Source organism: Microtus pennsylvanicus, chromosome 3 (genome assembly GCF_037038515.1).
Source record: "Microtus pennsylvanicus isolate mMicPen1 chromosome 3, mMicPen1.hap1, whole genome shotgun sequence".
Taxonomy (NCBI): Eukaryota; Metazoa; Chordata; class Mammalia; order Rodentia; family Cricetidae; genus Microtus; species Microtus pennsylvanicus.
In genome coordinates this window covers 110,989,857-111,006,718 of record NC_134581.1, presented here as the reverse complement: position 1 = coordinate 111,006,718, position 16,862 = coordinate 110,989,857, and the positions used below count along the sequence as shown (strand labels likewise).

Sequence of the window (16,862 nt, the reverse complement as noted above, 5' to 3'; positions counted from 1 at the left end):
ACTTACACCTCAAGGACCAATAATTTCTATCCCAAATGGAACATTACCCTCGTTGAGATTCTAGTGAATACATTTCTTTAAATTTGTTCTAAATTATTAGGAAAAAAAACAGGTGGTAATGCAAAAGTGAAGTTTTAGTTGAGATTTATTGATATGTTTGCTTTCTGATTATATAATTGGGATATATAATGTTCTATTTTCATAAAAATTTAAATTGTGTAAGAATCTCAATGAATAGCAAGCACATATTTGTTTTGCATGGAATAATGGGTAAGAATTTCCATGGCTTTCTCATGGTATGTTCATGAATGGCTATGATTACATGGTATGAGACAACTAAGTTTTGGTTAAGTACACTACTTTTAAACCGTTATACCTACATGTACCCTATTCATCATCAGAATATACTCACCTAGAAATGCAAATATTTATGTTGCCTGACTTTCTGTTTGTTTGAAATGTGGTCTCGTGTAGGCCAGAATGTCCTTGAACTCTTGGTCTTCCAGCCTCCATCTCCCAAGTGCTGGAATTAAAAGTGGAAGCCACTATACTTGGCTGACTTCTCAATTCTATTGAAATCCAGTATTTGAATTTTAAGATTTTGAAATATTGCTTTCCCAGATTTCAAGGTCAAAAATGATGTGGGGTTCCCTCTGTATGCTGTGGATATGTTTTATTACCATTTGTTAATTTTAAAAAAGCTGCTTCAGCCAATGACTTAGAAGAATAAATCCAGGTGGGAAATCTAAACAGAGATAATAGAGAGAGTAGGTGGAGTCAGGGAGACGCCAAGCAGCTGCTGAAGGCGAAGGAAGCCAGAACTTTACCCCCAGTAAGCCAGAGCCTTGCAGTGACATACAGATAAGTAGAAATGAGTTAATTTAAGATATAAGAATTAGCTAAAGCCAGGCGGTGGTGGCGCACACCTTTAATCCCAGCACTTGGGAGGCAGAGGCAGGCGGATCTCTGTGAGTTCGAGACCAGCCTGGTCTACAAGAGCTAGTTCCAGGACAGGCTCCAAAACCACAGAGAAACCCTGTCTCAAAAAACCAAAAAAAAAAAAAAAAAAAAAGAATTAGCTAAAAATATGCTTAAGATATTGGCCAAGCAGTGTTGTAATTAATACAGCTTCTGTGTGATTATTTGGGTCTGAGCAGCTGGTAAATGAATGAGCAGTCTCTGCTTACAAATGGTGCCAATGAGGAGCAACTACATCTACATAAAACCTGAGAGAACTTGAGAAGAGATTCTAGACATAAAAGAACCCGTTAAGCATGACTTCTTGGGAGCCATATATTTTTTTTTTTTAGATTTGTTCTGTTTGTTGGTGGTGAGCAGAAGCACAGCTTCTTTAAGAGAGGGCTTCCTGGTTCGTGCTGGCAGCATGAAATCTGGCTCTTTCAGTAGGTCCTGCACTTAAGTAGGGCTTATGAGCAACATGTTGCAAATTGCTTAATGGTGACATAAACTCACTGTGTCCCTGGAGTTGGGATGGTGAGCATGGTTCACAGAGGCACTGGCCATGTCTCTACCATGTTGGACTGGGAGGAGCAAGCAGGAAGGACCATGAAGTTGATCCTAGTCATACCTGTTTAGCATTAAAAAATAATGCACTCCTGGTCAGAAAATGATTACAGACATGCAATAAAGACAGATTCAGGCAAAAACAAACCTGTGAAGGGGTCATGGTGTGCTTAAAAATGTATGTATGCTTGGGAGAGAGAAGGAAAAGAGTATATATAGACAGTTATGAAAAGAAATAAATAGTTTTAAAAAGCAAAGCAATCTTTAAAGACACAGTACAAGTAATATAAAAGAGTATAGTCATAGATTAAAGGAGTAAAGAAAAATAGGCCATGTAAAGGTGGAATATACACAGAGTGTTGGCAGAAGACTGCTTGCTTTCTCAGCTGCCCAGACCATGAAATAATCACACAGAAACTATATTATTTGAATCACTGCTTGACCAATCACTTAAGCATATTGCTAGCTAGCTCTTAAATCTTTGGTTAACTCATTTCTATTAATCTGTGTATCGCCGCGTGCCAATGGCTTCCCAGCAAGGTTCCGGTGCCTCTACCCCCAGCAGAGGCTGCATGGCATCTCTCTGACTCAGCCTTCTTTTACCCAGTATTCAGTTTAATTTCCCCCGCCTAGCTCTATTCTGCCCATCGCAAGTCAAGGCAGTTTCTTTTTTTTATTAGAAATTATTTTATTGCTGTTTCTTTTTTTAATTTTTTCAATTCATTATCTTAACCATTTTTTTGCTTTATTAATAATGCCATTCAAAATTTCCACCTCCTCCCCTCCTGCCATTTCCCTCCCATGCCCCCACTCACCCTTCCCACACCCCCTCCAGTCCTAAGAGAGGGCAGGGTACCCTGCGCTATGGGAAGTCCAAGGCCCTCCCCCCTCCATCCAGGCCTAGGAAGGTGTACATCCAAACAGACTAGGATCCCAAAAAGTCAGTACATGCAGTAGAATCAAATCCCAGTGCCATTATCATTGGCTTCTCAGGCAGCCACCATTGTCAGCCACATTCAGAGAGTCCAGTTTGATTACATGCTCATTCAGTCCCAGTCCAGCTGGCCTTGGTGAGCTCCCCTTAGATCAGTTATACCATCTCAGTGGGTGGACAAACCCCTCGCAGTCCTGATTTCCTTCGTTTTTCTATTCATTAACCAATAAAAGCAGCACATATGTAGAAGGACTTTCACAGCAACAGAGAGTCTGGATTATGTATATTATTGTGTTTTCTTTGAATTTTTTGACTGCAGAAAGATATTTGATTCTGGGTGTTGCTAAGATAAACCAACATAATGGTATCTTGACTTCAAAATTTGGATCTAAGGATATGTTGCTTTGGAAAAGATATGCTTTTGTTTCCATAGAGCATGGGAACCTGTGGATTCCTTCCCGGCTAATGTGGTTTAATGGGATAAGACCTCCCAAAAGGTCTCTGTGAAGCCTAAAAATACTTTACCCAATAAACATCAGGAAGTAGTTTGGAGAAAACAACACCCAAATTCCCAAAACGATTGTTTATAATTGTTTATTTTTATATTAAAATGGTTGGTTATAATAATGGTCACAGTCAATTTCTAAAAAAAATAAATAAATAAAGGGAATATAATATAGAGATGAATACTTTGTATTGATACAGATTTAAGGTTAATTTTGTTACACTATGTATATATATATTGCTCTTGTTTAAGGTATTATGTTTATGCAGCTCATTTAAAATCATTAGGAATATGGATTAATAGATAATCATCTATAATAATCAAACTTGTTAGTTAGGTTTTCTATATGTACAGAGCTATATTTCAGATGGACAGGTATTCTTCAAATCTTTCTAAGAGCTAAAGAATATGCCATTTAAAATGTTTTAAGAAATTAGACTTTTCTTGACAGTGAGACATGTCTGCTTCTGGCAGCACCAATTTCTTTGGAGAGGTTGATGGGCATTGAAAAAAACTTGTTATGGAATTTGCCTTCAATGTGACAAGACTAGTCATTTGGACAAGAAACTGCTCTTGCCTGGACTGCTTAATGGTATGATGCATAAACTGGACATGCAGGACCTACAGAAAAATGACTGCTGAACTTGCCTAAAGAAGGTGAAACAATCCTTTAGGTTTCCTGCTTCACAGAAAACTACCAGACATTCTGCAGGACACAGAAGAAGGCAATTGATGAACTTTGTCATTATAAGGCAGAATGGATCTTCAAATTTCCTGCTTCCTGGAAAAGTCTGCTGGATACTCTGGGCCTGTAGGCTGAAGATGGATGACCCAAAGTTACAGAAGAATTTTGGGTGACTATCTAGGCAGCAAGATATCTCTGTCAATTCTAGATCTTTGGAAGTTGCTGACAATGCACTTCCTGTTTACTTAGGTAATATATCCTTCTGGGGTCTTTGAAGAGTTGAATACTAGATAGTTATAGTTTTCCTTAGTTGTGATAAAAGATAAATTAGATAAATATATTGTAACTGTAATTCTCACTTAATACCTTTGTTGTACATAATGTTACTGTGTTAAAAATAAAACCTTCCTTTTTATTTAGATAGAAAAGAGGAGACAATGTGGAATTCCCCTCTGTATGCTGTGAATATGTTTTATTACTATTGGTTAATAAAGAAGCTGTTTCAGCCAATGGCTTATCAGAATAAAGGCAGGTGGGAAATTTGAACAGAGATATATAGAGAGAGTAGGCAGTGTCAGAGAGAGACCATGTAGTTCTGAAGGAGAAGGACGCCAGAACCTTGCCACCAGTAAAGCACAGCCTTGTGGCAACACACAGATTAATAGAAGTGGGTTAAGATGTAAGAATTAGCTAGGAATACACCTAAGCTATTGACCAAGCAGCGTTGCAATTAATGTAGCTTCTGTGTGATTATTTGGGTCTGGGCAGCCAGGAAACGAACAAGCAGCCTCCGCTTACATGAAAATCTGTTTTTTTACTTTTCTGAGCAGAAACAGTAAATTCAATCAAAGGCATTAATGAATAATAATTGAAACTAAAAGGTGAGTCTCAAATTATGTCCAGAATTCATATTTTTGTTTGTTGGTTGTTTAATTGATTGGTTGGTTGAGATAGAGGCTCATGGAGCCCAGGCTAGCCTTGCTGTAAAGGAGAGAGTGACCCTGAACTTCTGCTCCTCCTGCCTCTACTTCCTAAATGCTGGGAGAACAGATGCTCCACCGTGCCTCTGTTCCTCAGTGCTATGAATTGATAGCGTGGTTTCAAGGGTGCTACATAAGCGCTCTACCAATGGGAGACATCTCACCCCTTGTGCTTTAATTCAGCCCGGTTCACAGTGCAAAATGCATGGGGTTCTGGTGTCCCCCACAGAAACCATCTTTTGGCCCAGCTCCCTTCTCTCCCACTCACAGTGTTCTTGCCCCACTAGGTTTTATTTTAAGTCCATGGGTAGCTCCTGGTACTCTGTCCTCAGAGTGCCCTCAAGGAAAAGATGAGAACTCTACCCAGCTAGCTGCTGATGGAAGGATTTTGCTATTAGTGTTGTGTTTCCTGGAGCTCGGTGGAAGGGCTGCATGTGTATCCTTGGCTTCCTTCTAACCTTCAGGAACCTAGAAGTCTTGAGAAGTGAGCCTTTACTCTTACCCAGTGTTAGTAGAGTCCCAGCACCTAGATCATGGACTCTGTATATGGAGTCAACACTGTTGTATAATGTCTAGATGCTGCCACCTTACACTAGAGCATTTATCCCAACATACACATACGTATGCACACACATACATATACACACATATGCATATGTCTACACACAAACATGCACCCACACACTAAATTTTTAAACATACTCATCCCTTGCTTATTTTTATTACCTAATGCTAACACGTTTTAGATATTCATAAATCCACATAGCAGCTGATCCATTAGTTCACATCCCAGACCTGGATGACATCTGCAAAAATGTTGTATTTCTGACCCATTAAAATTTCTCCTGAGGATTTGCAGACTCATACAACTCTCCATTCTCCATTCTTGATCATTTTTAAACCACAGCCCAGTTACTCTGTCGAATGTTCCTTGATTTGGAGTTATGCGCCATAATCTCAGGATTAAGCATGGCTTTTGCATTTTAGTACAGGAAATGACCAAAAAAAAAGCTTTGTTTTTTTTTTCTTTTTCCAATGCATTGGGTGCCTCACGGTCTATTTATTCCTTAGTAATTCATGCATCTGTGATATTATGCTTTGTAACTATGTAAATCCCTTTTCTCCCACTTTTACCTGCTGTTTTTAGCATTTCTCTGACTCAACTATTACTAAGATGGTTTCATAATTCTTATTTTCTGAAACCACCATTTTCTACAGACTCACTGAATTTCTGCTGTCTTCGAGGCTGTCTGTCCTCTCCGTTTGCCTGTCTGTAACTGCATGTTCATAAGTTAATATTTTTTTCAGTGAACTGCAACCCTATATTATTATATATGTTGATGCTCCAAGTATCCCAGATTGGGCGGGGGAGCTCTGATGAGTTGGTGTGAGTCCCTTATGTGTGCTTAAACACCCCCTTCCTACTTGGCACCATGAGTCCATTCATTCTGTCTATTCAGTATGCTATAACAAAATACCATAATCTGAGTGATTTATCAACAACAAAAACCACTTCTTACAGTCCGGACCCAGTAAGTCTAAGATCAAGAGGCCTTTCTTGATTCATAGACTGCAGCTTTCCAATATATCCTCACCTGTTAGAGGAGGAAAGGCTTCTCTCTGGGCCTTTTATAAGGTTTCTAATGCCACTCACAATGGCTCTGCCCTCATGACCAAAGTCCCTGTGTCCTGACAGTGTCACCTGAAAGTTTCAACATGAGAATTATGGAGGGACACACTCACCACCACAGTGAGGGAATATCAGATTCAGATGCTTCACAATGTTTAGGTCAGGAGCCAGGGGACACTTTCCAAAGAAGCTGGAGAGCAAACCACCAACTTCCAGAAATTGCTGATTCTCATACTGAAATAGGTCTATAATTTGAGTCGACTCGCTAAATGTTTGGGCAACTGGGAAGTGCACTCTAATCAGACTTCCGACATGGTGAGCTCTTCACAGGCAGCTATCAGAGGGTTCCTACCCAGCACTAAGCGCTCACATAGGTGATTGCTGCATCACACAAGGCTTCCATCAGAACAAACAAAATGCTAACTGTACTGACCGCTTGGGTCCCTCCGTTCATGAACTAAGAAAAATATCACTGTTAGCCATCCGACATCTCCTCTTTCCCAACCACTCAGTAGCCCTGGTCTTCATCCTGCTCTCTTCCAATTCAGGCTGCGGGCTCTGCCTAGTACCCTTTCTGTAAATACAGACTCCATCCACCACGTCAATCCCAGAACTCCCAGGTTGCAGGCTCCGCCCAGTACCCTTTCTGTAAATACAGACTCCATCCATCATGCCATTTCCAGAACTCCCAGGTTTCCCAACACGCGCTGTTTGTTTCTGGAAACACAGAGCTGCTATGATGTTGCTCAGTCCATCCTCCCTACGTTCTTTAACTGGACCCTTGCTGCTACCATGGCTGCCCCAGGCTTGCTCCCTGCTATGCTGCCTTCTTTGCCTGCCCGCTGTATCCCAGCCCTGTGCCACGGAGCCAAACCGGATCTGCAGCCAGAACTAGAGTTTCCCCTCCTGACTTCCGCCTTTGGCCAGAGCTCACTCAGCAAACGACTCCAGTAGCAGTCACTGGATCTGTGGGTGAGCAATGCCCCAACAGGTCTCTTTCCTCCTTCCTGCTGCCGCCACACCCCCATAACCTCAAGTGTAGAAACAGGCTCAGCTTCTGAAGGACAGGCAACTTTGGACATTGCCTTCGTTCATAATCCCTCATCTTGAAACTCCTCCTTCCTCACTTCCTGCAGCCACCGCCCACTGTCCTGTCCATCTTTGAGACAGCCTATCCCCAACTCTTCCTTTGCCTCTCCCATTCCCACCATCAGCTGCCTGGGTAGAGACGGCTTTCCCTCTTCTGCCTTCTTTTAGACATTGCAATAACCACACTTAGTCCACCCCGTGTTCATATCCCAGTGCCTCTCCCTGGACAATCTAGGCCATGGGAGGGACAGATTTAATTACCTTCACTGTGTGCCCCGACCCTGAACCTGGTACCAGCAGTTAGAATACAAGAAAGAGTCTCAGACTGAGTCAATGGATCAGGCATAGGCGAACAAGCAATGGCTCAATTATGCCACTGAGTCCATTTTAAATTTATTCTTTTCTTTTTCAGATACAGGTGTGCCGCATTCACTCCTATGATCTTTCAGAAATTCGCTCACTTCAGTCAGGTGGTGGTGGTGGCACACCTTTAATCCCAATGCCTGAGATCAGAGGCAGGCAGATCTCTGTGAGTTCGAGGCCAGCCTGGTCTACAGGGAGTTCCAGGACACTCAAGGCTACAGTGAGAAACCCTGTCTGGAAAAACAAACAAAAAACAATTCACTTACTTTCCTTTAAAAATATGTAGATTATACTAAAGGAAAATACAGAAGTGTTAGGTGTGGGGCCCTAGCACCCTCACCCAGTATCGTCACTGCTCTGTTTCTTTCAAATGCTCTCTGCCTGCCCTTTTTTAGCTGATCTCGAATCACCTCACATCCTTTTCCAAGCTTCAGTTAGAAACCGTTCTTTACTGCAAGACAGACTGCTGATCATGACTCAGCTGCGATTGATCACCGCGTACCCTCCCTGTGCCCGTGACCAGGATCTCACTCTAACTATGAAGCAAACATCTCCATTTTTTAACTGTTAACTTAGCAAAAATTCCTAAGAGTAGAATGTAGTGTACAAATCGAGTTTTACTGCGGTTCTTGGCATGCTTGATTGGAAGAACACAAAAACTCTGTTTTGTCACAAAGATCCCAATGTTAGCTAAGGTCTTCTCCACAGCTGGCATCTAACATCCTAAGTACTGAGCTTCTGGGATACAAAAACAGGTCTCATATTTATGTCCAGAAAAAACTGACACTCAATAAATATTTTGAATACATGAACAAGAAGAGATATTTTCTCAGGTGTGTGCACATCTCTATCCCAGTACTCGAGAGGCAGAGGCTCTTGAATCTCTTTGAGGATAAGGCCAGACAGAGCTACATAGTGAGATCTCTCAAAAACCAAACGAACATTTTCATTATCATATTATTCCTAGAGAAGAAGACCTCAGTGGCTTCCCTTCTCAAAATTATAAGTAAAATAAATAAATTATAACTATTACGAATAAGTGATATGAATCGTATAAATCAATTATCAATTACATGTATGAATAAAGTTTAGGCTCCATATGTGTCTGTCCACACAGCCACACCTGAGCAGAAAGGCAGAACGGGAGTTGGGCACTGTGCTGACAGCTGGTGACCACTTAGTCCCGTCCTTGGGGCCTCCTCTCTCTGAAGAGTCTGCTTCTGCTGTTTCCACTTCCCTTCCCTTCTGAGCTCCGGGCAATCACATGTGCAGCCTCATGCATACTAGGCACGCACATTACTCCTGAGCTGCCCCTGGTCCAGAGATGTTCTTCTGCTTGCTGTCCTGCCCTCTTCTTCCTCGTGATGGTAAAGAAACTGCCTCCTAGACACCTTGCCAGGCTGCCTCTGAGCTTCTCATCCTCACAGGACAGGGAAGGTCATTTGCTGACTTTCCATGTTGATTTTGATGTTGGTTGTGGGTCTTGAATACAGTTTAGAACTTTGATTTCTAATCTATCTAATTCTACAACATGTGTTTACCTAGAAACTCAGGTTATTGGGTGATATTATTCTTCATTTTAAAGACAGAGTCTTATGTATCCTACACTGGCTTTGAACTCACTAGGTGGCTTTGAGGATGACCTTGAACTTCAGATCTTCCTTCCCCCACCTCCAAAGTACTGGTGTGTGCCGCCATACCTGGTTTATTCCACTCTGATCAGAGCCAGCACTTTGTGTATGCTCGGCAAGCACTCTGTCGTTCTAAGCCCCATTCCCACTGTTTCTTCTCTCTGTCTCTGTCTTGTTCCCTCCTCGACAGTGTGTGAGTGTGTGTGGTATGCATGAATATGTGCATGGGGAATGTATACACCTGTGTGTTGCATGTGGATGCCAGAGGAGGACATGGGGTGTCTTCCCGTATCACTCTGCACCTCATTTTCCCACCTTTTCTGACAAAGACTCTCTCGCTGACCCTAACGGCATGTTCCCATGTCAGTTAGGCTGGCCAGCTAGGGAGCCCCTGGAACTCCCTTGTCTCAGCTTTCTGTAGGTGCTGAGAGTCAAAAACACTTCTCTTGCTTGCTTAACAAGTGCTCTTACCCCAACCCATCTTTCCTCCCCCTCCCCAGCCTTATTATTCTATGTTCTTAACCAAAACATTTAAACCTCCCTCTTTTTTCAGAATTTTACATTTATTTGCTTGTTTGTTTAGTGTGTGTGTGTGTATGTGTGTGTGTATGTTCATGCGTGTTGCATGCCAGTTTTCTCCTACTATGTGGTCTCCAGGAATGGAACACAGCTCATCAGGCTCCAGGTCACAAGCCCTTATCCTCTGAGCCACGTCACTTGCCCGCTAAGCCTTCCTTGAGGCTGGTATTCAGTGTAGTGTTTATTTACCAAAGGATCTGGAAGAGGTTGTGAGGGCTGGCTGGCTAGAGAGAGCTGCTGATACAAACAATGTGCACAGCCCAATGTCTGTAGAGTTTATACCGCAGCACTGAAATAAGGACGAAGAATGCTCAGCCCGTCCACTGCCCTGGAAGTGTCAATATGACCTAGGACAGCTGGCCTTGGGTTTGGAAATAGTGGGCCTATTAAGTGTGGAGCAAGCAAAAGTCAAAGAGGGAATAACAAGTAGCTGAAGGCAAAGCACAAAACATGAAACCACCGCGTCCAGCAGTGGTGACTAGCCCACGGGAGAGCCCACAGGGAAGAGCAGTCAGGAGTGGCCAGCTGAGCTGTCCCTGAGGATCAACATCTGGCTTCCTCCCATTACAGTGAAAGTAAAAGCTTTCTCTTCTGGAATCAGTTTCTCAAGGATGTGGCATGTCTAACCCATGGTGTTCTCCTTTCCCCCGCTATGGAGCCAAGCCAATGAGCCAGCCTGACCCTGCATAGAGGGGAGGAAGAAGACTCTGGGCCTTTTTGCCCCCAAAGTCTACTTTCAGCAAGCTTAAATAGCACATAAAATTTACCAGTGTGATTTACATCAACTTAAACAATTAGTGATGTGCCATTTCCTCTTTCCCCCACCGCTGTCATTTAATCAACGGTTGGGTCAATGGCCAGTGGCGTCTTAGAAGGAAATATCTTGTGCTCATTTTTATCAATCCATCCCAATATTTCTCAGAAATGTTTTCAAATCATGACAAAAAGCAATTCTGAAATATAAACAATCACCAGCATTAGCATCCGTTGGTTGTATTAATACTCTCATAATCCTTGTGTGCAAGGAGAACTTGGAGACAGACAGACTGGGAAAGTCACAGAATGTTTCCTAGGATTGGTGTTGTTCATTATGATTTGCTTTTCCTTGTGATGGACAGTCATTTGCCCTTTTAAAACCCTTAAGGGGCAGACTCCATGGTAAGTGTCCTTCCTTCAAGGTAGAAGCCAAACTGTCCTCCTCTCAGCCTCTGGCTCAGGGACGCAGCATTCAAACCAGGGCCAATCAACAACCGTCACACATGGGACTTTAGAAGTCAAGAGGCTGAAATGGTGATAAACAAGAGATCAGCTGCCACCTGTTTGTGGATCTTGGGCTGTCCACCATAGAAGACAAGATTTCCACCAGATCACACTGTGTGTCTGGGACACTGTCCACCACAGAAGACGAGGGTCCCACCAGTTCACACTGTACTGGGACACTGTCCACCACAGAAGACGAGGGTCCCACCAGTTCACACTGTACTGGGACACTGTCCACCACAGAAGACGAGGGTCCCACCAGTTCACACTGTACTGGGATACTGTCTACCATAGAAGACAAGGGTTCCACAGTTCACACTTTAGTTCTGGTCTGTCATTGTTCTTGCTGGTTCTCCCAAATTGGGGCTCCAACTCATTGGCAATTCTCTGATCCCCAAAGGCACAGTTTCTCTTACATGAGCCAAAGTTCGTTTACACAGCATGGTATTTCAGAATACTCACTGATAGCAGATCTGGAAAGTGGTTGATAATTGCTGAGTTTCTAGGGTTATCTCAATAACAAACCTGTGCCTTTCACTTAAGGAAGACAATCATAACCCCCACGCCTTTCCATGAACCTAACACACACACATGGCAGGCACATGCTCAGACACCTGAATGTTGATGGACACATGCGTCATACACATGCACGAATCCCACATACCAAGAGATAGAATAACAGATATCAGAACCTCCTAACAGTATCGAGATCACTTTATATATGTCACTTTCCTTCCATTTTCACATGCTAGCGATGAGAATTTTTGTTTCTCTCTCTTGTCCCTATTAGTTCAGAACACCACCCCTCCATCGCAGCCCGGGTGTGCTGGTCAACTTTTGTCATCCTGACACAGACTAGAGTCACTTGGGATGACAGTGCTCCACCAGACTGGCCTGTGGGCATGACTATGGAGCATTTTCTTCTTGATGAATGATTGATGTGAGTTGGTCCACTGCCTGGGCTATAAGAGGGGTAACTGAGAAGCCGTGAAGAGCCAGCCCCTTAGTGCGACCCTCTGTCGTCTGTTTCGTCCCCTGCCTTGAGTCCCAGCTTTGAGCTCAAGTCCTAGCCCCACAACGGGGCTCTAAGCTGTAAGCCCAACAAAGCCTTTCCTCCCCTAAACTGGTCTGCGGTTCTCGTGGCAGAAAACAGCAAACTAAAACACCTGGCCTTTCTGAGTTCCTTCCTGTTGGGGCTGTCAGGAGAAAATAAGAGGAAGGACACATGAAAAACAGTAAGGAAGTGTCAAAGACTGACTGGGTTTTCATTTCAGCAGCAGCTGTGAAGCAACATCGGGAGGGCTGTGGAAGGCACAGGGCTTACCAGTTTTTGAAACGATTGTTGCAATGTCGTTTACTTTCCTGAAGGCAAAAGATGACAATTACTCTGCGTGTTCATTCATTCATTAAACAAATGTAAGTGGTTTGGTTTTGCTATGAAACAGTCAAGAAACTTATAATTTAGTTAACTGAACGAGGCAAATCAATATGTTTCCTTTTTTCTGTTGAGATGTGTCTTATTCATCCCAAGACAATCGATACAATGCGAGAACCTAACAAACAGGTTGTTACCTAGACGCTGCAGGCCTGGCATAGTCCCAATACTCTTAGAGACCCAGGCCCTAACGGATCCACAGCCCTAGCACTACCCTTGAGAAGCCTGGCTCTGAACACAGAACCAAAGATACACTGTATCCGTGGACACAGAACCAGAGATAACACTGTATCCCTGAACGTAGAGCCAGAGAAAAACACTCTGACTCGAAGCCAGAGCCAAAGGAACAGAGTTTGACCCTAGAGCCAGAGCCTGTTAAAGAAATTCACCTTGACCCTAAAATCCAAGCCATCTCTGCCTCTGAGGCGAAACCAACCAATCCTTGAACAGGAAAAACTGACCAGTCCCTGAGTAGGAAAATAGTAACCTCTAGTTTAGAGGCATGACCTTTCCTGACCTCGGCCCAGGGAGGTAGTCACCTCTACTCTAGGGAAATGACCTCTCCATGATCCTTGACATCAAGGGCTCCTTCTTCCTTAGTAGGGGGAGCTAATCAGAAGTGGGAAGCCCCCTCACCCTTAGGAGGCAACCAGTTCCAAGCCAGTAGACTTAGAGTTCCACAAGCCTTCCCCACTGTAAAAACCAGTGTCCCCACATGGCTCAGGGTGCCTCCTGCTCTGCTCCTGCTGCTGCTGCTGCTGCTGCTGCTGCTGCTGCTGCTGCTGCTGCTGCTGCTGCTGCTGCTGCTGCTGCTGCTGCTGCTGCTCAGGTCAGACAGGGAGGTCCAAGTTAACTCACAATAAATAAAGACTCTTTGCTTTTGCGTTGGATTCCACCTCGTGGTGATATTTCAGGGATCCAGACTTTGGGCATAACTCTCTCTCTTCCATTCAGGAAAGGACAGCAGAATGAACAAGGAGAGGAAGATCACTGTAAGTGGAATTTGTCAAAACATGAAAGTAAGACTTTTACATACCCTTGTGGTCGCAGCGGTAGTGGTATTAGTTATTTGCAAAAGACTTCCCAGACGATTTTGAAATAAGCAAGGCCCCAGAGGCAACGGCAGCACTGAAAACTTCTTGTGGCTGACGGGTTCTTGATCATCTTCACACTTTATTATTATGTTACCTCACAGCTCCTGGCTATAGCACTCAGCCAGTTCAGTGGGTCTCCAGTGTTACCATGCATCAGAACTGCTTGAAGAGCTCGTAAGGACTTACAGTGAAGTTGGCCAAGCTAAGCCTGATGACCTCAGTTGAACCCTGGAAGCCACATGGTGGAAGGAGAGAACAGTGGTTCCTACATGTCCTTCTCTGGCCACCACACGTGCACAAAACATATCACACACACGCGCGCGTGCGCACATACACACTCACACACAAACTTAAACATCATGTCCACAGGCACACAGGCAGCTCCTATTACACTCAGTGCATTATAAAACAAAAGAATGTAGAAGTTGGGAGGAAACGTGGTGGGGAACTGGGAGGTGTTGAATTGGAAAAGGGTGGATTTGATCTAAGTACACTATATTCGTGCGTGAAGTTAACACAAAAATATATAGTAAAGGTTTGATAGTTCTCGGTGATGGTGGTGCTGTGGGTCCAGGAACCACACCTTGAGAACCAGAGACCTAGGGTTCCAGGCATTCCCTTGCCAATACACTTATTAAAAGCAAACCAGGTTCCAGGTAGCCAAAGGAAAAGCAGCAGAGCCGACATCATATGTACTAACCTTTCCCTGTATTGTGCTACAATCTCTACAATGACAAGACTTTCCTTTGTCAGTTGGCATCATCCTCCTATTTTAGATGTGAACATATCACAGCCAAAGGAGATGAATCAACCTCATAGATCATGTGCACACAAGTCAGAATTGTGAACTGAACAAGAAAAGCTTAAAAAATAAAAAACATAAACAAAAAATAAAAATAGCTTTGGGTGAAAAGTATCTACAAGTGAACAGAATTCCTGCAGAGTTAAGAAAAGGGATTCAGTTCAGGGTACATGCCAGGGCAAGTCACAGGACGATGAAGGAGGGGTGAGAACATTTGTTAGGCAAAGAAAGAGAAACATGCATGAGCTACTTGCCTGCAAAATGTATTGGTTTGAGAGACCTGAATCCAGAGCTGATGTTACAGTACAGATAGAGTGTGGAGGACATGCTGGGGAGGAGTCAGGGCAGGTAGACAATATGGAAGGCATGCTGGGGAGGAGTCAGGGCAGGTAGACAATATGGAAGGCATGCTGGGGAGGAGTCAGGGCAGGTAGACAATATGGAGGGCGTGCTGACAGGGTTTACGTTCGACTCCTTTATGTTTGAGCTGTCCACTGTCCCATGTCAATTCTGATCACAAGTAAAATGTGAGTTTCTCTCCCTCATATTTTCTGACTTTTAATTTTTTTCATCAAGATCGTTTACATAACAGTGAGAAGCTTTGTTTAAAAAAAAAAGAAAAGGTTATCTTCTAGGCCCCGCACACATGGACAACTGTAACTGCACACATGAAGACACACACAAATGTGACTCAAAACTAACCATGATACACTGAAAATGGCAGGTTTTGTCTTATATTTTGGTTAACAGACATAACTCAGGTGTAGCTTTTATTCTTTCAGCTCTTTAGCGCCTTGGGAGCCCACCACCCACCTCCCAAATAAATACATGGAGTCTTATTCTTTCTTATGAGAACCCAGCCTTAGCTTAGCTTATTTCTAGACAGCTTTTCTGAACTTCAATTATCTCATCTACCCTTTAACTCCAGGCTTTTATCTTTCTCTATCGTGTATACCTTTCTTTACTTCTTACTCTGTGGCTTGCTATGTAGCTCGGTTGCTGGCCCTTGAAGTCCTCTCTCTTTCTTTTATTGTTCCTTGATCTTTCTTTCCCAGATTTCTCCTCCTATTTATTCCCTCTGCTGGCAAGCCCCGCCTATTTTCTTCTCCTGCCTAGTTATTGGCCATTCAGTTCTCTATTAGACCAATCAGGTGTTTTAGGCAGGCAAACTAACACAGCTTCACAAAGTTAAACAAATGCAACACACCTATGCATCATTAAACCAATGTTCCACAGCATAAACAAATGCAACACATCTTAAAATCGTATTTGACAACACTCTGGTGTTATCTCATTGCAAAGTCTTCTGTTAGTTATGGTATCATGGTATAATGCATAGTTGCCTTGATGACTCGAGACCTTGTGTGTCTTAGAACCACCAGCAGCACTCTGAAAAACATTGTGGGAAATGCAGATACAGGATGCTGGAGGTTGGCTTCAGTGTGTAGACAACTCTATTGTATCATAATCCAACTACATTTTAAACATTTAACTTTTTCATTTTCAAAGTTGCATTTATTTATTTTATGTATGTATTCATGGGAGGGGGCATGCAGATGGTGCTGTGACATGCATATAGAATTCAGAGGATCACTTGGAAGAACCAATTCTCTGCTTCTGCCATGCGGGTCCCTGGGACCCAGGTCATTAGGCCTGCCAGCAGACACAAGTAAAGGCTCAGTAGAGAGCCACAGGCCCCTATCTTTTCTGTAATCAGAATGGAAAGGGGATCCGAAGGCAGGGCTAACCAAATGGTTCCATTGGGTGGGATTCAGATCAATCAAGCTCACCCCAATTTGTGCACATAGCTAACAAGCTTCATTAAATGTGACCATTTCTCTCCTTTGTGACTGGGTCAGTCACAAAGAAGAAAGCTTTCCCTGGCCCTGTGCAGGGCTGTTACCCCATCATCAGAGAGAGACACCATCTGTGTAATTACCATTTGAGACATGAATCATCATTTGCAAAGCCCAGACCTGTGCAACTCTATAAAAGGAGCGCAGGTCCAGGGGCAGGGGTGCACTGTCTGCCACCCCCTGGGCTGACATATTTACCACGAGACAGAGAGGAAATGAAGGTGCTACCCGCCTCTGGCCTTGCTGTCCTTGTCACAGCTCTAAAGTTTGCCACCGCAGTCCCCACCCTATTTGCAGCCACTCCTAGGACCTTCAGGAGCAGCTACCACCTCGCACAGGTTTGTGACTCTCCACCCCATCCCTCATCCTACTCCTAACCCAGAACACCCAACAGGGCATATGAGAAAGTCAACAAAAATCTATTAATGTCCACAGAAGTCTGATGAACCACACCATCTAAGATCCGTTCCTGGTGCTCTTAAGTGTGTGTGTTCC

General features: G+C 43.5%; 1 protein-coding gene across 1 annotated transcript in view; it reads left to right on the top strand.

Moving 5' to 3' along the window:
• Positions 1–16,582: 16,582 nt before the first annotated feature.
• Mmp20 (matrix metallopeptidase 20) overlaps positions 16,583–16,862 on the top strand; it is a 42,225-nt gene continuing 41,945 nt past the window's right edge. Inside the window, exon 1 of the mRNA XM_075968013.1 lies at positions 16,583–16,705. Coding sequence (XP_075824128.1) covers positions 16,583–16,705 — 123 coding nt within the window. The remainder of the gene's footprint in view (positions 16,706–16,862) is intronic.